Source organism: Atractosteus spatula, chromosome 7, assembly GCF_055471065.1.
Source record: "Atractosteus spatula isolate fAtrSpa1 chromosome 7, fAtrSpa1.hap1, whole genome shotgun sequence".
Classification (NCBI taxonomy): Eukaryota; Metazoa; Chordata; class Actinopteri; order Semionotiformes; family Lepisosteidae; genus Atractosteus; species Atractosteus spatula.
Window position 1 is genome coordinate 46,446,070 of NC_142712.1, and position 22,229 is coordinate 46,468,298.

The 22,229-nt window shown below is 40.2% G+C and overlaps 2 protein-coding genes and 1 long non-coding RNA gene across 3 annotated transcripts; 2 read left to right on the top strand and 1 right to left on the bottom strand.

Annotated features, from left to right (window-relative positions):
• Window positions 1-1,841: 1,841 nt before the first annotated feature.
• On the top strand, window positions 1,842-11,853 carry LOC148831168 (NAD(P) transhydrogenase, mitochondrial-like). The gene is made up of 13 exons (XM_088921177.1): window positions 1,842-1,948; window positions 2,406-2,511; window positions 3,085-3,195; window positions 3,378-3,523; window positions 3,634-3,829; window positions 4,765-4,998; window positions 5,640-5,800; window positions 6,341-6,520; window positions 7,328-7,487; window positions 8,939-9,020; window positions 9,903-10,021; window positions 10,940-11,055; window positions 11,366-11,853. Exons 2-13 carry the CDS (start codon window positions 2,406-2,408, stop codon window positions 11,516-11,518), a joined length of 1,764 nt encoding a protein of 587 aa, XP_088777303.1. The 5' UTR covers window positions 1,842-1,948; the 3' UTR covers window positions 11,519-11,853.
• dtwd1 (DTW motif tRNA-uridine aminocarboxypropyltransferase 1) lies at window positions 9,647-21,784 on the bottom strand. Its single transcript, XM_088921178.1, has 5 exons — window positions 21,727-21,784; window positions 15,753-16,063; window positions 14,839-14,982; window positions 13,215-13,497; window positions 9,647-12,939 (listed from the first exon to the last, which is right to left on the bottom strand). Exons 1-5 carry the CDS (start codon window positions 21,782-21,784, stop codon window positions 12,710-12,712), a joined length of 1,026 nt encoding a protein of 341 aa, XP_088777304.1. The 3' UTR covers window positions 9,647-12,709.
• On the top strand, window positions 17,281-17,989 carry LOC148831170 (uncharacterized). Its single transcript, XR_016091330.1, has 3 exons — window positions 17,281-17,528; window positions 17,804-17,847; window positions 17,946-17,989. It is a non-coding gene; the product is annotated as an uncharacterized LOC148831170 (long non-coding RNA).
• Window positions 21,785-22,229: the final 445 nt, after the last annotated feature.

Consider the following 22,229-nt stretch of genomic DNA (forward strand, 5'->3'; position numbering starts at 1 on the left):
GAGAGACATGATTGAGTCCATGAAAGATGGGTCAGTGGTGGTTGATCTTGCTGCTGAAGCTGGGGGAAACATTGAAACCACCAAACCAGGAGAGCTGCATATCTACAAGGTAAGACATGAAATTTTGCTTCACATTTAGGTGAAAACTGTAACAAGATAGGGCTGTACAGTGGTGCAATGGTTAGCATTGATGCCATGCAGCACTGGGGTCCTGGGCTCAATTCTGTATCTGGGGTGCTATCTGCATGGAGTTTGCATGTTCTCCTCGTGTTCACTTTGGCTTCTTCTAAGTGCTCCTGTTTCCTCCCACAGTCCAAAAACAGACTACCAGGTTAATTGGCTTCTGGGAAGACTGGCCCCAGGGCGAATGTGTTTGTGTTTGTGTCTGTATGTGTGCCCTGTGATGGACTGGCATCCCATACAGGACCTGGTATCCCACCTTGTGCCCAGTGCTTGCTGAGCTAGGCTCTGGCTTGTCTGCCACCCTGATTTGGAAGAAGCAGTTAGGAAATGGATGAATGTACCAAGATAATCATTAATTGAACTAATCTGAAAACACCAGACTCCAGAAATGTTACCCTTACCTTCTTTTAAATTCATTTATATTCCTTACTTTCATTTTATTTATCAGGCTTTTCTTGTGTTCTGCAGTACATTCAGAAGCAGATGTTCAGTAGCTGTTGTTTTTTCTTCTCTGAGTAAGATAAAGGCATTGCACGTGATTCAAATTTGCATTCAGATAGCTTAACTGTGCAGCTGTTTTTTTCATAATGAGAACCATCATGTCAGTTTGCAAAAAGGAGGTTTTAAAGGCCAGCATCACACCCTTCACACATTGCCTTTGGTTAAAGATTGGTGCTGTGGGCGATACTAAGAGATGTCTTTTATTAATTGGATATATATATATTACAAACAAATGCACACTCGGAGTAAGACAACAATGCAAACACTTGGTAATCCTCCTTTTTTACCTCCATGTCTTTTATCAGGGGGTGACGCATATAGGATACTCTGATCTGCCCAGCAGAATGCCCACTCAGTCCAGTACTCTGTATTCCAATAATGTCCTGAAGCTGCTGAAAGCCATTAGTCCCGACAAGGAGTATTTCTATTTTGAGCCCAAGAATGAGTTTGATTATGGAACAGTTGACCACGTCATCCGGGGCACCACAGTCATGCAGGTGAGTTTCTTGCTCGCCTGTAAGTCCCAGCCGTTGACTTTCCACTGGTCCTCAAACCCTGAGCTGTAATGCATGTCTTTTTCTTAACCAGCAGCACAAGAGATATCGGGTTTTTATAAATTAAACCTACTGCTTCGCTTCAGTCCAAGCCTTCCTGTGTGCTTGAAGGAGCTTAATCTGTTAAATATTACTTGGCAATCCTTTTTTGTTTTTATTGACACCTTGTAAATTATACAAAGAGCCGAAGGCTTCAGGGTGTGGAAATGTCTCCTGCGGTGGACACACCAAGTTGCAGTGGATAAGAAGTTCATTTATGCATGAGATAAGGTTCTGTAGTTGTGCCAAAATCTCAGTGACTCAAGCAGATACTGTAGTTTTCAAATATTAAGTTGACTGAAAGAAATTCCTAAAACTATCACTTGCATAAATCTTCTTAATGTTACACATTTTGAGAACAGAAATCCACTATAGCTGCATGCATCACTGCTTGTAGTAAACTGGATGCAATCCCCATGTACAATGAAACATTTTGTCACATTAATAAGATTTGTAAGGCTTTCACTGAGCCAAGGAGTGCATTAAACCTGACTGATTTCATCCTGTTGTCCTTCAGGAAGGCAAGATTCTCTTCCCAGCCCCTTTACCAAAAACTGTCCCGCCTCCCGCTCCTGCTAAACAGAAGACCGTGGCCGAGCTGGAGGCTGACAGACTAGCAGAGATCTCCCCGTTCAGAAAAACCATGACCTCTGCTGGTGTCTACACCGCAGGTAAGAGGCCATAACAAAACACTGACCACTCTTCAAGACCGCAAGAAAACCTCTCCTTTCAGGTCCACCTGATTAGGTATTAGTGAAGCCCCTCTGAAATAGACTACAGATTAATCCTACATTTTTGGAAATAATCTTACTTGTAACTGGGTGGTTCTGGGTCCAAATCCCAGTTGAGACGCTGCAGTTGAGCTCTTGATCAAGGTTCTTCATTTCGCTGTAGAAATGGGCAAAATGTACGGTGCTTTGGATATCGTAAACCAAATAAATTAGAAGAAATTTGATTTGCCCATCAGGCTGCCCACTCAGTCAGTCAGTAGTGTGATTTTAATTTTTTTTAGAGAACCTGTCTCAAAGCTGTACCAGGTGAGTGGGTATGAGGGTGCTCTCCTGTGTTGTAGGGTTAACAGGAGTTCTGGGCCTGGGCCTGGCCTCTCCTAATGCTGCTTTCACCCAGATGGTAACCACCTTCGGACTGGCTGGGATAGTTGGATACCACACAGTGTGGGGCGTCACGCCAGCCTTGCACTCCCCACTGATGTCAGTCACTAACGCGATTTCAGGTAAGCACCGTCTCTAACCTGATGTCCGACTGGCTCCTCCATGTGGAAACCTGGATAGGGCGACATTCACTGGAAACAGTGGCTGTGGCTGAAATGTGCTTCTTAAGTCCATTTGCTGTGATTTGGAATTCCAAAGCCTAGTGTTTTAATCCTTTAAACCCTTTTTTTAAAACCAGTTCAGACACTTCAGTTTAGTTTTCTGTTACACCAATACCAGATTTTTTAATGTTTATTCTACTCTTCTAAGTACTGGTCACCATACAGTATATAATGGCTTTAACGTTTAATCAACAATTCAAAGTGCAGATTAGAAGATTTATATTACTGTTTGTTTTCCATTATGTTTTTTTTACTTTATGAATGTCATTCCATCTGCACCAGTTTGCTTGCTGCAGGGTAATATTCCTGTAGTGTGTGGAAGAGTAAAGGAATATCCCGCCCTCCATACTGGGATACCCAGACAATCGGTAATCTTGCTTTGTATTCAGGAGATGCTTAGTTGTCAGGAATGTTCGGTATTCTCAGCGGGAGTGTGGCGAGAAGCAGTGCTACAGTGTATCTGACTCCCCGCAGGTCTCACGGCTGTGGGGGGCCTGGTGCTGATGGGGGGAGGATATACCCCTTCCAGCCTCCCCGAAACTCTGGCCTTACTCGCTGCCTTTGTGTCCTCCATCAACATTGCAGGTGCGTCCCTTCAGCTCAGTGGCCTTGCCCCGCATTATTAAACCATTATTCTTGTTATTCTGTTTACACACTAGCTGCATCTCTCTGAGTCTTTGTAGGCCAGCGATGATGATCATCCTAGAGGTCTGTGAACAGGAAACCTTTGCTTGTGTTTGAAGTTCTTGATGCCTTGTCTCTTGCAGGTGGCTTTCTGATCACACAGAGGATGCTTGACATGTTCAAACGCCCGACAGACCCCCCAGAATACAACTACCTGTATTTATTACCTGGAACCGTGTTTGTGGGTGGTTATGGAGCTTCTGTTGCCAGTGGGTACAATATTGAACAGGTAAAACCATCCTTTTTTGAGTTTACAATGTATCTTTGCCTACAGTTCCTCGCAGTGTGCATGTAATATGTCGTTCTTTGGTCAGCCATGTGACGGACCTCTGTTTGCAGATGATGTATCTGGGCTCAGGCTTGTGCTGTGTGGGGGCACTAGCTGGGCTCTCAACCCCAACGACCTCCAGGCTGGGGAATGCCCTAGGAATGATTGGCGTGGCAGGGGGAATTGCTGCCACCTTGGGGGCACTCAAACCATCCCCTGAGTTACTCTCCCAGATGTCCCTGGCCATGGCGACAGGAGGCACCTTAGGTCTGTACACTATTTTACCTCCTCCATGTCTCTGCACATTGTATCTGAAACGCCTTCTGCTGGGATCTGGGCATGAGCGTTTTTTAATAATTGTGTCTTTGTTAATCTCTTTAGTTCACAGACATGTGCACCTACAGGAACTGATATTTAGGATCTACGTGTTGTTCGTTGATTAGTAGTTTGCTTGGCCCATGTTAGAGAATCTGATACTTACCGCAGATAACTTTGGATTTGTACTAAATCAGGAAATAATAAAACGATCTGCTGAAACCTTTCCACAATTTAAACTATTAGCTAAGTACTGTAGGACGTCTGCATGTGCTAAAGACACTAATTTTATCCCCTTCCAAAATACCTGTTAAGCACAATACCTTTGTGCAGAACTTCTGACATTTAGCAAAAGAGTCTTTTAACTGTTTAAAAACTTTGATTCAGAAGTTTTGGAAAGTTTTTTTTTTTAACTGTATGGGTTACATATTAATTTCACAGTGAACATGTTGCTAGTTTTAGGCATGATTAATGAGGATTTATTTTGCTCTCAATCTGAAGCAGCTGGGAGAAATCACAATTCAAATACAGATTTCTTCAGTTTGACAGTCCCCAGGGTTTATAAGTTTCCTTATGCTTGGTCATCTTTAGTGTTACTTTGTTTTTTTTCTGGTATTTGCACGTTTTGAACTCTTCATGCTGTTTTCCACTTCATGCCCAAGTGTACTTATCCTTTATTAAATGCAGTCATTTTTCAGTGGATTCGAATTTTTATCCATCATCCTGCCTTTTACAGCTTTTGGATTCTTTAGTAATAATGTCTTTCAAGTAAGTGCCATAATCGTATGAGAATGCTGACTTGCTGTTGCTTTGAGCTGTACCTCCACATATCCCAGAAGAAAGCCGGGATTTGTCTCGAGCTGAAATCTGATGTGTTCTTGTGGTAGGTCTGACCATTGCCAAACGCATTGAGATCTCTGACCTCCCTCAGCTGGTGGCCGCTTTCCACAGCCTGGTGGGCTTGGCAGCGGTCCTCACCTGTATTGCCGAGTTCATGATCGAATACCCTCACCTCGACGTCCACCCTGCAGCCAACATGGTGAAGACGGTGGCTTACCTGGGGACCTACATCGGGGGGGTCACGTTCAGCGGCTCCCTGGTGGCCTATGGGAAGCTTCAAGGTGCGTTTCGATCTCTTATTTCATTTTAAGCAAAAGAAAAGTACCTCCAGAGAATCTCGCAACCAACATGATCATTTTGAAGCCGCTGTAGCTGGGAGGAATGGCTCAGATTTGTTTTAGGCCTGTTGTGTGGTGTGTTGACAAACTTGACTCAAAACAACAGCTTTTTCTGGAAAGAGACCATTAGATATAAAGTCGAACTGGAATTTTTCAGAAAAGAAAGGACTGTGGAGGTCAGTGTTTCGGGCATCATTGATTTGTTTTAGTTTTTGTTGGTGTTTTTTTTTATTTCATAAGAGAAGTACAGCTTCTTTTGTAGATGCAATGTGTTACTGAATTTTGATGTCATTTCATGAGCTGGAAGACAGCTCCCCCTGTGGGTCTCTGTGGAGGTATGCTAACTCGGAGCAGATTCTGAGGCTGTCCCGCCTGCCAAAGCTCTGTGGCCTGTAACCAATAAACTTTCCAAATGAGTTTTAGTCACTCGAGAGCATTCATAATTTCCCCAGTAACTGATTTTTTTTTCTGTAATACCCAGAGATTAGCATTAAGCTGTCTGTATCGTTCAGCTATGGTGTGCTGTGTTTTGAGTGTGTCTGTGTATTGTCTTTCTGAAATGTTTTCTCGCTGACGGAACTCAGGGCTCCTGAACTCTGCCCCCCTGCTCCTCCCTGGCCGCCACTATCTCAACGCCAGCCTGCTGGCTGCCTCGGTGGGCGGCATGGTGCCCTTCATGATGGACCCGAGCTACACCACTGGCATGGGCTGCCTGATTGGCGTTTCCGGGCTGTCTGCCATAATGGTAAGACCAGGAATGGGCTGGACAGCTTTTCTTCCCAAAATATTTTACACAATTGCATAATTGGGAACAGGTCTTTTTCTTGTTTCGAGGGTTTCTAGAGCATTAACGTTCCCATCACAACACAACAGGGATATTATTCCACTTATTCTGTTCCTTTGTTGGTGTAACTTTTACTGACCATTCAAGACTTTTTGAAATATAGGTAACATCAGCTAACGCATGACAGTCCTGTATTAACCGTCAGCCCTCATACTGTTTGTGTGTATGTGGGGCTAATAGACTTCACTGTATCTTTGCTGCGTCTTCAGATTAATGTTGACATCTGGTCTGTAACGAGAGCAATCACACAACCGCTGCATCAGGAAAGAGGTGTGGTGCAGTGATTAGATCAACTAGAAATTTGTGGGTTCAAATCCTGCGTGGAGCATAGCTCTTGTACTCTTGAGCAAGTCACTTCACTTGATTGCTGCAGTAAAACGCCCAGTGTTATACATGTGTACTAGTGTTGGACAAAATTAATATCTGGAATTGTGTCTCTAGGGGGTGACGCTGACCGCAGCTATAGGAGGGGCTGACATGCCAGTTGTAATCACAGTTCTCAACAGCTACTCTGGCTGGGCCCTGTGTGCAGAGGGCTTTCTGCTGGACAACAACCTGATGACTATTGTTGGAGCGCTGATTGGGTCCTCTGGGGCCATCCTGTCCTACATCATGTGTGTGGTAAGCACAGTGCTCAGGCCCAGCTGCTTTGCTCAAAGAGCTGAGGACAGCTTCCTCTTAATTACCGTGCTCTGTGTAAAGCGATGTTAGTGTTTTTGCTCCAACAGAGGTCTTGATTATTTAATTTACTAATTACAGCTGCTGAGCTGAAAACGGTCTAAAGAATTTTGTATTGTCATTTCTAACCTCTAGAAGCAGAAACCCATCAATTACACTATTATCTTAATTGAGAAACACAGAGTCTTGCTGTAATTAAAGCCATGGGACACTGGGATCATTGGACTAGCCCTGGCCAATGGGGAAAAATGTTTGGATGGAACTTTAGCTGTCATTTTTGTGACAGGTGTAATTTGCTTGACAAATGCAGTTTTTTTCCATTTAATTAAGCAACTCCAGAAATTCAGTGCCTTGCAAAAGCATCCAGACCCTCCCTATAGTGTCCCAGAGAAATATGTAGATTAAGAATTCAGAACACTGAATTCAGTATCTGGTGGAAGCACCTTTTGGCAGCTTCCACAGTGAGTCAGTGTCTTTCCTTCTGCTCAAGTTCAGTTGGTTATATTTCTGCTGCCAAACCTGAATGAGGGCAGCCCAGAAACTCACTAATTAGCACAGGGCTCATGGTAATTACAGATTTTGAAGACCTCATTTTTAAGAGCCAAAAGCCTCGAAGAAAAAATTGAAATAAATCCGCCTTTGATTAAGAACTGCTGGAGTAGACACTGTGGTGCCCCAAGACCAGGACTGAGTGCCACCGTACTTGAATTATTTTTTTTTAAATTCTGATTTTCCTCACTATTGTCATAGGCCATGAACCGGTCACTGCCTAATGTGATTCTGGGAGGATATGGAACCTCATCGACAGGGGGAGGGAAGCCAATGGAGATAGTCGGGACACATACAGAAGTCAATGTGGAGCAGTCAGTGGAGATGATCAAGGAGGCCAGCAGTATTATCATCACCCCAGGTAAAAAGTGAGTCATAGACTCCCATCATCCACTGCATTGCTGTAGCTAACATTGCTGCAGGCACACCACTGTAATTTTCTCCATTTGTTAGACATTCAAACTACAAGCATAACATCAGGGTCTGTGTCCAAATGGGAGTTAAATCTTCCAAGTGTTTGTGGAAGAAAAGCACAGATTAAAATATAAGAATATGCAGGCAGAAGACTGTAATTACATTGCATTAAAATATAAGAATATGCAGGCAGAAGACTGTAATTACATTGCATTAAATTAATGCCAAATTATCCCCTGTAGGGAAACACAATTTTTCATTCATTTCTCTGATGCTTTTCTCAAAAGCAACTTGCATTTGTGTCCATTTCAACATTAAATTTTCTGAAAAAAATCTGTATGAAGTACCTTGCTCAAAGGCACAACAGCAGAGCCACAGCTAGGATTTGAACCCACAGCCGTCTTGACCTGCACGTATATCCGTAATATTCAGTCTCTTTTTATGATTAATTTATCTGATGCCTTTGTCCATTACAAAATTAATTTTACATTTCATCAATGATAAGTTGTCTATCTGCTGTACAAACAGGCAGGAGTAAAATCGTCTCTCTGACAAAGTGAGTTTACAGAGTACTGTAGTAATACAGCCAATTAAAATACTGCACTGATGTTGCTTCAGATGGAAAAAATTGGGTTAGCAAGTAGTAATATTGCCTTAATTGAAGTGTTTATAGAAGATCATGTTTAATTATAAAAATCATAGAAATTAAAAGCTGTGTATATTGGTCAGAGCTCCATGCTTTTGACTACTGAACTGAGCAGTGTTTTTACCCTGATTGTCAGATCAGATGTGATAATGACTGAAACAATACCAGCAAAGACAGCAAAAGAAAATGACCATGAAAATCATTAAGAGGGTTCCAGCCACTCCTGCAGATACTGTACATCATACAAATGTGATTTTATTCTTGCTGTAACTACTGAAAAAGGTAGAGCTGGTTAAAAGGTGTTGAACCAATTACTGAGTGGATGGGACCAGAAAAGTCAACCCATGGAGGCTGTCCCATAGTTTGAGTGCACTATCATTAAAGGCACCCAAGAAGCCAATTACAACGAGCCATGGGAGAAACAGGATACGGTTGTTCTAAAGCCAGAGATTATGGTTTCTCCCTGCTCAAAGGTGTCAATATCCTTCATTATTTAATCTCCTAAAACACTGCCAGAATGGTATAGTGATCTCCATACCCTTCATTAAATCCAGCCTAACACAGAAGTAAAAGAAGTAATGTCCATCAAGAAACAAGTTAACTTATTCTGGCTTCATAAACATTTAAAATTTTAGTTAAAGTTGTAAACACAACTGAATATGGTTATAAGAATAAGAATTTTGTAATGAATATTTTCAGCTTCTCAGAGGTGTTTCTGAAGGCTGTTTGTCTTGACTCCTGTTTGTTTGCAGGCTGGGGCCTGTGTGCTGCGAAGGCTCAGTACCCTATTGCAGATATGGTTAAAATGTTGCGGGAACAGGGCAAGACGGTCAGGTAAGACTCCTGGTGTGTTTTAAAGATTTCATTGCAGTTCGACTGGTGGACGCTCTTAAGCCAATAACTGGTTCAGAGGACCAACTGAGAAGAAGGCAGGAATAGATACCAGGACTCTGCAGATCTGTGACTTCAGAGAAGAACAAGAATCTGGGGACATGCTGCTCTGACACTCCCACATTATAGATATTCATCTTTTTGACAGCTTGCAATCTCCACAGCGCCTTACAGGAGAGTGAGTGCTGATTGGAGGAGTGGCACAACTCTTTTTTTTATATCACTGTGAGTGCCTGACAAGTCCTAGAACTCTTTGTCTAAAAGTGATACTGTGAGGGACAAATGTGAAACAATTTGTACATGCAGTCATTAACGAGAAATGGCATGTTCATTACTTAGTACGGTATCTATACATTCTAGTAAAACAGCTTAACAATCCACTTCATCTTTGAGTTGAAAAAGTACAGCCAAGCTTCACTTGCATATGAAAAACTTGCACAATGCATGTTTACTTTGACAATACACATGGTATGTGGGGCTTTTCTACATACCTCATGTCATATTCTTTTCTTTAAATATTTATGTCTATATACCTTGTCATATTTAAAATAATAAACTACATCTGTCCCTTGTATTCAAAAATATCAAATGATGTCTTTATTTAAACAAGGTGCTAAGTACATACGCGCACATATTCCAGATATCAATTTCTGCACAGACAGCAAGGAAAAAAGAAGATTCCAAGAGCATCTGGACATGGGCCCTTATACACGAGTGCTTTGCCAGGACACAGAAGAATAAATGGATGTGAACTGATTTTTTGGCTTGATAAGTTAGTCTTCAATCATTCATAGACTGGGAGGGCTAATTTTGTATTATTTTCAGGTTTGGCATTCATCCAGTTGCTGGTCGCATGCCTGGTCAGCTGAATGTGCTGCTAGCCGAGGCTGGAGTTCCTTATGATGTTGTGCTGGAAATGGACGAGATCAATGAGGACTTCCCAGGTGAGCTTGAGGAAACACTCACACTTCCCACTCACGATTTCCTCCTGCAGTGCAGGGGGGTTCCTACAGATATAAACCAAGTTTGCGATGCTGGAAATGTTTTGATGCGGGAGTTTTTTAGTGGTATAGTATTTGGTCCACGACATAGAACAAAGGTAAATAATTGAAAGGGACCCTGTTCTCAGCCTAACTGGTGGCAAGATTTGCCATACATGAACATGGAGAAGAATGTCATGTTAACATCTGTTGGAGTACCTGTGTCAAAGACCAACAGCTCAGGCAAAGACACACGATACCTCGATTCTTTTCACAGCTTCTGCAAGTTCTAGCGTTTTCCATCTTGCGGCCTATTTTTTTCCTGTTACGTGCATGTTGATGCTCAGATCAAATATTAAACTTGGATACTAAAATATTAAATAGTAAAGTTGATACATTCTGATTATAAATTCCACATTTTACTTCTTAGTAATAATTTAGCTCTGTGATAGTTGACACCAGCACTGAAAAAGTATTTCAGTATTATGCTCTGCACAGGCTTGTAGTATCTTTTAATGGTTGCACAGCAAATGAACTGAGACTGTACATCTAGAATTAAGTTGAAAACAAGATTGCACTTTCTAAATAAAAAAAAAATCCTTTGATCTTTAGCTTTATGAGTGAATTCATTTTTGGCCAAACTTTATATAATTATGTTTCAACATGCAATGCTACAGAGCCACAATACATCTTTAAAACTGCCAGCTTTTCAGTCTTCATAATGTTCTGCACACTTTTAAACAGATGGCTTCATTTAAGCTGTGTGTGTCAGAGGGGGGATTGATGACATTGAGTATGAATTTGATTAATGTAGCTTGGTGCTTTTGGAAAAAAATGGTTTGTCCAATAATCACAGCAATTATTTTTTTTGTGTCACTACAGAAACTGACTTGACACTAGTTATTGGTGCAAACGACACAGTGAACTCTGCAGCTCAGGAAGATCCTAACTCCATTATTGCTGGAATGCCAGTCTTAGAAGTGTGGAAATCGAAACAGGTACAGTGCTTACACTTACGAGGACATTTTAAAACCACAGTGCATGGTAAATCATCAGTTTTCAATTTTACCACTACTTGCTTAGATACCATACAGCACAGAGATTTAAATGATTACAATAAATCACACTTTTCATGTGCGGTCTAAAAAAAAAAAAGACAAGAATGTCTATAAAATCCATATAAACAGACGTTCCAAAGTTGCATTGTTCCAGGGCACTAGAGGTGCCACTGTTTCTCTGATCATGGAAATGCCTAGATGATGTTCTTATACAGTGTAGAATCGGTGCTGACAGCTTTGTTTTCCATAGGTCATTGTGATGAAGCGCACACTAGGAGTGGGTTATGCTGCAGTTGACAATCCCATTTTCTACAAACCCAACACAGCCATGCTGCTGGGAGATGCCAAGAAAACGTGTGACGCTTTGCAGGCTAAAATCCGAGAAATGTACTACAGCAATTAGTTTTTAAACTACACTCCCAAACCCCCTTCTCCCTCTGTTTGGTGATGCACTTGCACTCAGAGGAGGGAAGCTCCTGTCATGTTAAATTAAATGAATATGCATTTGTAATTCTAACATGGTAAAGTCCGAATATTAATTGAATTAAAATATTCAAGCACTGAGAGCTTAAATCTGAGGTCTGTGGGTGTGATACAGATATAAAGGCAATGGGTTGTTGTGCTGCAAGATCTAAAAACACTGAAAAGGTATAAACAATGTATTAAATGTATACTTTACAGCTGAGATCTAGCCAACTGCATGTACTGTTTTGTAAATAATAAAGTTGATTTACAAAAGTGGCCTCGTAACCTCAGAAGCGAAGCAAGGCCGAGCCTGCCCACTACTGGGATGGGAGAATACTGCTGCTGGAAGTGGTTTTGGAGGAGCAATACGTGGTGCTTTTCTCATTTTATAAACCCTTTTTATCATTTTAAAATCAAATGTACGGATAGTATAGTGGCTCCCTATATAATTATAATAATAATTGTTTGCACTTATATAGTGCTTTTCTGAACACTCCACTCAAAGCGCTTTACAGGTAATGGGGACTCCCCTCCACCACCACCAGTGTGCAGCCCCACCTGGATGATGCGACTGCAGCCATAGTGCACCAGAACGCTCACCACACACCAGCTGTCAGTGGGGAGGAGAACAGAGTAATGAAGCCAATTCATAGAGGGGGATTATTAGGAGGCCATGATTGGTAAGGGCCAATGGGAAATTGGTATGTTTCCAATTCCAAAATATATGATAGCAGGCTGGCTGAAGGTGCTGTTCTTGGATAAACCAAAGTTTCTAACTTCACCATTGAAGATCTCATTGCACAGAATATATTCATATTACTAGGGACACTAACCCCTGTTTCCTGGCTAAACTCCATTACGGTCTTGAAAAATCTGGTTTACCACGATTTCCTTAATCCAGTTAACTCCATACCTGATCTACGGTGTAGTAAAACACACAAGTCCATAATTTCTGTTGCACATCATCCAAATAGGGGATGAAAGAAGATGGTCCTCTTGAATAAAAAGCACTATATAAATGCAATGTATCAATTTTAATTTAAAATAAGGATATGAAATACCATGTCAGTGTATAGCTCTCGCAATTTGCTCGTGGGAGGGACAGCTTGATGCCATTCAAGCTCCTAGATCACAGCTTCCCAGCACTGTGTTTAGCTTTGCTGATCAGTTTGTACAAGAATGAGAAGAAGAAAAGAAGATTGTCGTACTGCCCCTGGTACCGCTGTGATAAACACTGAACATGATAGTCTTTCATGAAGTAGTATATGGCTTCTATCGTAGAGAGATAACTGTCTGGAGTTCCCTTCTGGTGACGCCAAAAACAGGTCTTCCTCGTTTTCAGTTCAACCTGAAGCAAAGCTGAACAGGACAAAAATTGAAGTCTATTTCTGCTCTATTTGCATTAACAAAAAATGCCACACATTAGATATATTACTTTCTTTACACTTACAAACATTTACAATTATATACAGTATACGGTGCATATAAAAAATAAGACAACCAGTAGTGGGTTTTGAAATACCAATTAAGGCCCAGGAAAAAAATCAGAAATGTGACCTTTCAATGGCAAATTTCCAGCAGCTGCTGGAGGTCTGTCCCATGCACTAAAGAACCTAAAGAAGAAACTTCATTACCTTGAAGCCGTTCATCTGTGATTATTTTATTAGTCTGATTCCAGGTGCTGTCAATAAACACCACTCTTTTCAAGGGGCTAGTTTCCTCCTGCTCTGTGGGTGTGCTCCCAGAAGACTCTCCATCTTCCGAATTTCCTTCACCCTTCAGTCGCTTCTGTGGGGGCTGTTCCGAGGAGCGGTTGTGTTCCAGAGGACACCGAGATTTCTTTACCGCCAGTTTGGAAAGCTGGCCCATCATTTCTTCAATCGTTACAGATCCTGGGCCTGGGAAAACTAAAGCAACCTGCAAGAACAAAGTCATTCAGATTTTTAAGTGTAGAACAGTAAAGGACTATGCAGTTTCTGTCTCTTCACTGCTGCTTTGTGAACCACTATAAGGTGATTTAGAAGTTATCTTTGATGAAATGTCATTAAAGATGTACTGTAGGAGTGTGAACCCCAACATCCTGGATAAATTCCACCCTGCCTCTCTGCTGTTCCACCTTAAGCAACACCTCTGCCTGATCTGCTGTGCAGTAGGGATTGCTGATGCATGATGGCTGCTCTACATCGCCCAGGTGGGGCCGCACTTCAGTGCTGGTAGAAATCTCTCTCATATGTAAAACACTTTAGGGTCCTTTGGGATGCAAAGAGCTAAATAAATGCAATTATTAAATTCAGAATTATAAGCAGCCATGTCACCCTGCAGCTCTCAACTGGCTACCCACTGAAGCTAAGCAGCATTGAGCCTAGTCAATACCTGGATGGGAGATCTCCTGGGAAGCTATAGTTGCTGCTGGAAGTGGTGTTAGTGGGACCCAGTGGAGGGCGCCCACCCTGCAGTCTGCATGGGTCCTAATGCCCCCAGTATAGTGGATGGGGACACTATACTGTAGTGGGTGCCATCTTTTGGATGAGATGTTAAACCGAGGTCCTGACTCTCAGTGGTCATTAAAGATCCCCAGGCATTTCTCGATAAGAGTAGGGAGTTATCACGGTGTCCTGGCCAAAGTTTCCCCCCTCGGTCTTTACCGTGGCCTCCAAATCTTCCCCATGTCTGACTGGCTTGCACTTGCCCTGTGATGGACTGGCGCCTCATCCAGGGTGTACCCTGCCTTGCGCTTGTTGCTTGCCGGGTAGGCTCCGGCTTCCTAAACACCATAAGGTATAAAGCGGTTTGGCAAATTATATGACATGACAAGTGGTTGGCACAGTGGTTAGCACTGCTGCCTGGCAGTGCTGGGACCCTGGGTTCAATTATGGACCTGGGGTTCTATCTGTGTGGAGTTTCTATGTTCTCCTGGTGTTCGCATGGGTTTCCTTCAGGTGCTCTGGTTTCCTCCCATAGTCCAACAACATACTGGTACGCTAACAGATTTCTGGGAAACTTGGCCCTGGTGTGAGTGTGTGCGTGTCTGTGTCTTTGTGTGCCCTGCAATGGACTGGGAACTGGCACCCCGATCAGGGTGTATCCTGCCTTGTGTCCGTTGGTTGACAGGATAGGCTCCGGCTCCCCTGTGTCCCTGAACTGGAGGAAGTGGTTAGAAAATGGATGGATGGAGAATGCTCCTGAAAACAATTCCTATTAACTGTACATACAGCACGTAGGACTACAAATCAATACAATTAAAATAAAGCTACTAACCTGATGCTTGTTGTCTTCATACTCAGGGATGCAAGGGTAGGTATAAACGGTGACATCATCTGGTGCTAGAAGCTTGGCGTGCACAGCTGTACTTTTGCCATCGGTTTCATTGGGGTGCTTGATTATGTCGACCTTCAGAGGAAGCTGAAGAAGAAACAACATTTCTACACGGGTACAGCAATACTGAAATACAGTATGACTGCACTTTTCTGGAAAAAAGAAAAACAAAAAGCCTTACAAATGCTCCTCTTTTTGTGAGATCTGTAAATCATTCTTCATTGTGCCTTAGTTAAAATGGATAACAATCCATTTCCCTGACCGCCTCCTGTCAGTAAGCTGGCAAATACCCTCGACAAGGCAACACAGAACAACACTAGCTACTTGCGCTCTTCGTGCAAAACTGTTAAATGGCATTTGCAATACATAATTATAAATTATAAGATTTCTAAAAAGCTCGTGGTAACTGTCAGATTCTGCCGCAGTTATTCAAAACAAAAAAAAACAACAACGCTTTTCCTAATTTTGTCCAAGATTTGTGCTGGGGTTCCACAAATAAATTGGAATTTAATTCAATTCAGATTTCCTCCAAGACAAATGGAACCATGGCTGACAGCCAGTGCCCTTAATTGAAACTTAGCGACTCAGTGGAACCACAGTTAAAGATCTGCAATACATTCAAAAGTACTTCTCATCTATTTGAGTGAAGGCTTTATCCTTCTAGCCCACAGAGGAAATTATAGCGACAATATGAACCAAATCTATGCCCTAAATGGTGTTTCAGCTAACGTAGGCAAGTGAGGATGACTACTCTTAGGTCTGTTACTGTTAAATACAGTATATACTGTACCCTGTCGTATTCTTTAATAAGGCTCTGCATGCACCTTTGACCTGCGTCAAAATTTGTTCATGCTAACCTTGATCTGGGGTATTTCCTCCGGGTTTACACCTACTAAAGAGAAGCATGTGTAACAGTAGAACATCCTCGACCCCCTGCATTTGCAACATTTCAGCCTCCCGGCCCGCTGCGCTCTCTCCAGGACGTCGTGAGGTGCCCGTTTCAAATCCCCTAAAGGTTCTGTCCCCGGCTCTTCCCCGGCTGCGCCACTCGGGATGTCTGGAGAGTCCGAAATCGGTTTCCCTGGACACACAAACGGATTTTCTGGCTTCGGCCAGTCAGCCGCAGAATGTGCGGACATTTTGTGAAAATCTAAATATTCCGCTGTAGCTGTTGAAAATAGTTAAAAGAAGTTAGAGAAACCAATATTTAATCTCGCATAATGTGTTGGTTTAAACACTTCAGTTCAGTACCCGTTCACTAGTACCTCTTCCTAAAATATGCAGCACCACGTACGAAATACTAAATGTCCATCCACAGACGGACTTTCTGTGTGTAACCCACGAAATATCCGGAGAAATACCTCTTGTAAAAACTAATCTACTATTTTAGAGTTGGTATTAAACCTGAAACACACGTTTCTCAGCGAAAGCTCTCCTATATTCTCTTTAAGGTGTGCTCAAAGTTCACAATTAAATAACTCCGTTTTTGAAACTACGAGAAGCAGTGCAGTCATCTTTGACCTAATTCACGAATTTAAAATGAAACTACATCGGTACCCGGAGGTCACGTGCATTGTATTAGTTTGTTTCCTAATTTTAACTAAAGCACTGTAAAGAGAAACCCTATCCATTAATTAAAAACGATAACGATAAAACAACACTTATGCTTTGTGATAAAGAAAACGAATTATCAGACACCGGAAATGTTTTCCGGTATCCAATTTCGGCGTTGGCACTTTAAACCGGAAGAAGAGAGACTTTGTTGATGGTTGCTAAGCAATAGCAATTCATGCCAAAGCGAGAGACGGCAAGGTTGTGAACGTACTTGTTTTTTAAACGAATGCATTTAGTTGAAATTAGAATTACAATTTTATATTAAATTCAATATTTTGAAACTTAGTTCTGTATCTTTTTTTACCCCAAAACATTATTTATCATGTTATTTTTAGGTAAATCATATCACTATGCGTTGAGAGAGCTCCACATATTTTATATGCCTGTTTTTCAATGATAATTGAAAAAGCACGAAATAGTTATGTATATGTTAACTTTTTTAGAATTAATTGTAATATAATAATCTCTTTTTCATTCATAGAAATACTATGGTATCAATGGAGGAACCCCCTAGAAATTTTCAAGACTTTGTACGATTTCAACAGCTGGTAAGAATTGCCAGTTCAACAATTTACGTTTTTCAATAATGCCGTAAATGGACGAAAAATAACGTTACTATTTTGCCAAATATTGCAATTTTTAATTGAAAATATATTTTCATAATGTTACATAGACTATTAAACTAGAAATATCTGCATTTTATCATCGGTACCACAATGTGAGTTTTAAGAGGTTGAAAATGTAACATTAAATGTTTAATAATGTGTTTCAGGTTGATTGGCCCATAATGCTGGAAGAAAAGTTTAATCTTACAGAACAGTTAAGTGGCTACCATTCAGCTAATGAAATAGCTGAATGTCTCCAAAAAGAAGCTCCTTTTCATAAGGGTATTATTACTGAGCTGGAACAAATGGTTGAGGAATTGTCCTGTCTGCTTGAAGCCCATGCATCTAAAATGCTGTACAGTGAAACACCAACAGAGAAGACTGATGTACAGCCTTCAGATATATCACCTCAAAGTAAGCATGCACTAGTTTAAAAACATTTTTTGATAATTGTTTCTATTCTGTAACATCAATTACTGGGGAAAAGAGGAATATAAAATTGATTCTTAACACAGTGTAAAGTTGCTATAATTGAAAATTACATAATGTTAAATATTATAGAAATGGAAACAAGAAAAAATGTTGGTTTATTATCAGAAGTCAACATTAACCCTGTTGGCCACAACTATATATATTGATGGAACTGGGGGTGCTGTTTCTTTTGATTTTGATTTTTTTTTTTATTTCAGTTTTAGGGCTGCTGAAAAAAGCCCGCCAAAAACTCGGAACAAAGGTAAAACAGTAATATTTTATGCCCTAGATTAAAGTCAATTCTGTTGCAGTATTTGATCCTGCACCTCGGCAATGGTATTTACTTTGTTTTATTTTCAGAGTGCTGGAGTCTCACCAAGGATCACGAATATTAAGGTACAAAGGTACAGCACAAATGCAAAACAAATGTGTGAACACATATAGTATGTGCAACCATTCATCCGTTTTCTAACCACTTCATACAACTAAGGAGTCTTTCCTGGCAAGCATCAGCCATTATACTGGATAAACCCATGATAGGATGCGAGCCCATCACAGGTCACCACAAGCATAGACACGCACACACTCACACCAGCACCAGTTTTCCCAGAAGCCAATTAACTTACCAGTAGGTTTTTGGACTGTGGGAGGAAACAGGAGCACCCAGAGGAAACTTATGCAAACACGGGAAACATGCAATCTCCAAACAGATAGCACCCTAGGGCCAGAATTGAACCCAGGGTCCCAGTGCTACAAGGCAGCAATGTTAACCATTCAGCCACTGTGTGCCCTTCATACTGTATATACAACCTTGTTTTTTAAATAAAACAGGAAAAACCAATGTGTTGATATGCACTTGTGTCTGGTTATTAGTTATTGTATAGTCAGCTGAGTAACATTCTCAAAAATTGTACATATCTGTTTGAGAACTTCCACTAGAGTCCCTTTCAAATGTAGCATTTCCAGTTGTTCATCTTTATTGACATACAATATTGGGCTTCATTAATTCACTTGCTCCTCATTTTCCCTTCTCATAATGAATAGTAACACCAGGTGTGTAAAAGTTTATGCAGCTAGGGAACAGATGGCTACATTATGGAAATAATAATAAACCTAATGCCACCATTAAGATTTCTGAGTAATTAACAATCAATATAGAAACTTCTCCTAACACTATGTGATGTACGTACTGTACTCTCCTCTCTTTCATATTTTTGAAAGTACTGTTTAGAGCATCATTTAAATTTTATACTACTTGGAATCATTTATGTGCACAAAACTTGCTTAGGTTTGTCATATATATTGCAAAAGGATCATATAAATGCCAGTAACTTATAACTTTAACACTGTTTTATCTTTTTAATGATTTTACAGGACTGTAAATACCCAGGATTTACTCAGAATAAATATAATGACCTACCTGGACAACTCGATGCTCTGCTACTGATGGACTACATTTCAGATGCTCAGAATTTTAATGTAAGTACAAATAAAAAATTGTATATTCAGTGACTTACATTGATTCAACCTTTTCAGAGGATTTAAAAGATTTAAACACTTCAGTTCAAAAGATTATTGAAAACTGACTACAGATAAAAGTTGTGTTCATGTTTGTGTGTAGTGGTTGGTATTAATTGCATGTAACAAAGAATCAGTTGTTTTTTTTTCTCTCAGAGTGTGAAGCAAAGTTTTATTCCTCACTTAATTGGCTTTTGTCTCTTTTTTTTGCAAATGCCGCTAAGCTGGTTCACTGATTCTCCCTCATTTCCCCTTTACAATGTTAATCTCTGTATATAAATGCTATCACAGCCTCTTAAACAGCCAATGGGCAGACATAATGCACTGAGAACAAACCTTTCAAATTGGGAATTCAAGATAATAATCTTTCTGTTGCTAAATGTGAATCAATTGTTTTGCCAGCACATTATCCTTCGGTTTTAAGCAAATGTGCTATATCGTGACAATAGAATTCACGGTTATTGGCTGCAGTTGCAGTTTTGGAAAATTTTGAATTCTTGTTTTGTAGACAGCAGTCAAATGACACTAGTTTATTTATGTTTGAGGTGCTTTGTTTTATGACTACTTCAAAACCAGTTTCTGTCAAAATCACCTTGTAAGAATAAATTACCATTACTGCAATTCCTGGCAGTTCTTTTTCAAAATTGCCCCGATCCGATGTAAAAGACACAATGCATGCAAAAGTAAACTAAAAATATGACAAAATAAAGACAAGATATATGGTAACTATTTAGCCAGATCAACTTGAAAGGCTGCCTGATCATGTCATGATTAAACGTCCTAGTCTAAGTTAGTGGGATTTTGAAAACTAAACAAAGTACTGGCTCTATTAACATACTTGATTAAAATGATAACAATCTGCCATTAAGAATCAAATTTATACAAACTCTGTCTTATACACAATTATTTTATTATTACCATCTGCATATTATTATTATTTTAACTTTTTGATTTCTGTCCCCTAGACATTTACTGAGCCTCTTCTGCAAAACCTTTTTGCATATGAAATGACTACACATTTCTAAAGGCTGTCGTGAATGCATCAAATGATTTGCATTCATTCTAGAAGTCCTACATAAAAATCTTACAGCTGTGATACATTTCAGGAATTCTGGTCCGAGAACATTAAACCCTCTGATTTGCTCCTTCACACCCAGCACATATTTCTGTACTGTAGGTTTTGTTCTTTGGAAGCTCTGAGTGACAGTTCTTTACTCATTACAGCAACTCCATTTCATTAATGTAATGGAAGTCAATGCAGTCAGATATCCATTGAAGTGAGAAGAGCATGTTACTTAATAAAAACTGTGAGCAGCTTGTAAATAAAACATGTGTTCCATCATTTACTGTAAATTATAAATTCAAGTTTTAAATTAAGTTAAAATATTTTATTTCCCCTTAAATGTTGGACTTCAGTGTTTTCTTTGGCTTTTGTGCTGCTGCAATGAGAAACTGCACTGTTATTATTAAAGTTCCTTAGGAAAGCCCGCTTGGGAGAAAAACAGTTGTGATGGCCCTGTTTTCTATTACAGAGAGTTTTGTAAAATTAATCTCATGAAGAATGTGGTGTTGGTGAAACTTGATAGAGGGATAGCCCTACAGATTCCTGAACTATTATCTAATTCCAGAACGGCAGATGCCAGAAATCTGATTTTTCAGATGAACAATCACATACGCACTACTTACACACACATTATACTTTCATCTCCTGGAATTGCTCAGTACTGAATGAGTGTTAGGTTTATTTGTTGTGGAGAATATTAATATCCAGTCATCTTTTTAAGCCAGATGTTGCCTAAATGATGCAAACCAGGTTTTTCCATTCTTTTGACCCACATTATGGTAATAGTTTCAGTGATACTGAAGCCACTATACTAATGTAAAGAAACAGGAATGCATATAAACTTGCATGTCAAGCACATGTGTAGTGCATGTGTCTAATAACAGCACGCAGACCTGCATTCCTAAAATACATGTGTAAGATGTCTCTTGATTTTTGTTGTGTAGTAGAATATACAGTGCATTACATTTAAATCCAGTTCAGTCTGAATAAACACAGAATCCACTCTGTGTAGTGTTTTAGTCAAAATAATTAAAGGACAGGTTTTCTCTTAAGGTTAGGTGGATATAGACAGCAAATTGATAATACTAATTTGATGGTCAGTACAGCATGCTCAGAATTGTAATAATCTTAGAAAACATGACTTGGGAAAATATGATAAATTACATTTCCAAAATAAGACTTTTTTACTTGCATCTTTGTTTTTAGAGATCATATTTACAGTATACTTGAACCAATTGCCCCATGCAGTTTACTGTTAGTTGTCATTTTATTTGTTGTCTTAAAGGTGGTGGTTAAAACCAGGGAACATAAAACACTAGTACAAAAGAGCAATTATGTGGATTGAGTAATTGTAAAAAACCAACACATTGGTCTATTATTGTTACTGTGTACCGTTACTGTACACTTTCAGAGTAAAAAGCTGAAACTATACATTGAATTCTGAGGTTGAATTTCATCTAAAACATTCTGAAACAAATGTTCATGTTTATTACATACCATTTGGACCCATCTAGCTTGTTTTGTTACTAGTACAGTAGTTAATCGATCTGAGGATCTCACCCAGCCATTTCAAGGAAGCTTCCTGAATAGCACCTTCAGCAACTTGACTGGGTAGCATGTTTCCTCACGCTCTCAGCGATTCCCCTTAGTTTCCATTTCTGTCCTCCCTTTCATATTTCACTGTTGATTCTGAAGACATCCACTGGGAAGACTTTGTTATTGCCTCTGAGAATTGTGAATACCTGAATCAGATCCCCTTATAGTTTTCTGTGTTCAAGACTAAACAAATTTAGTTCTTCTAAGACTTCCCATATGGTCTGGTAATTAGGATTCCTGGTTTTCACCCTGCCGGCCTGGCTCTGCTCCTGGGAAAGCAATGATGTTTGACCAAATGAGCTTATTGGGCCAAATGGCCCTTTCGTGCTTGCAAACTTTTTATATTTAGCCTGTCAGAAGGACACCCCTTTAAGCCCCAGGAATGTATTTGGCTGCTTTTTTTCTGGACTGATTCCTGAGCAGCAATTTCTTTTTTGTGACATGGTGACCAAAATGATCAACAATAT

What these genes read in the sequence shown, in the direction of transcription:
- LOC148831168 (XM_088921177.1), top strand. Translation starts at nt 2,406, where the DNA reads ATGGTAACCACCTTCGGACTGGCTGGGATAGTTGGATACCACACAGTG. An exon ending in AGTCACTAACGCGATTTCAG is followed by an intron (nt 2,512 to 3,084) that starts GTAAGCACCGTC and finishes GACTCCCCGCAG; the next exon opens with GTCTCACGGCTGTGGGGGGC. An exon ending in GTGGGTACAATATTGAACAG is followed by an intron (nt 3,524 to 3,633) that starts GTAAAACCATCC and finishes CTCTGTTTGCAG; the next exon opens with ATGATGTATCTGGGCTCAGG.
- dtwd1 (XM_088921178.1), bottom strand. Translation starts at nt 21,784, where the DNA reads ATGCTACCCAGTCAAGTTGCTGAAGGTGCTATTCAGGAAGCTTCCTTG. An exon ending in AGCTTCCTTGAAATGGCTGG is followed by an intron (nt 16,064 to 21,726) that starts GTGAGATCCTCA and finishes TATTTTCAACAG; the next exon opens with CTACAGCGGAATATTTAGAT. An exon ending in AGGAAATACCCCAGATCAAG is followed by an intron (nt 14,983 to 15,752) that starts GTTAGCATGAAC and finishes TTTCTTCTTCAG; the next exon opens with CTTCCTCTGAAGGTCGACAT.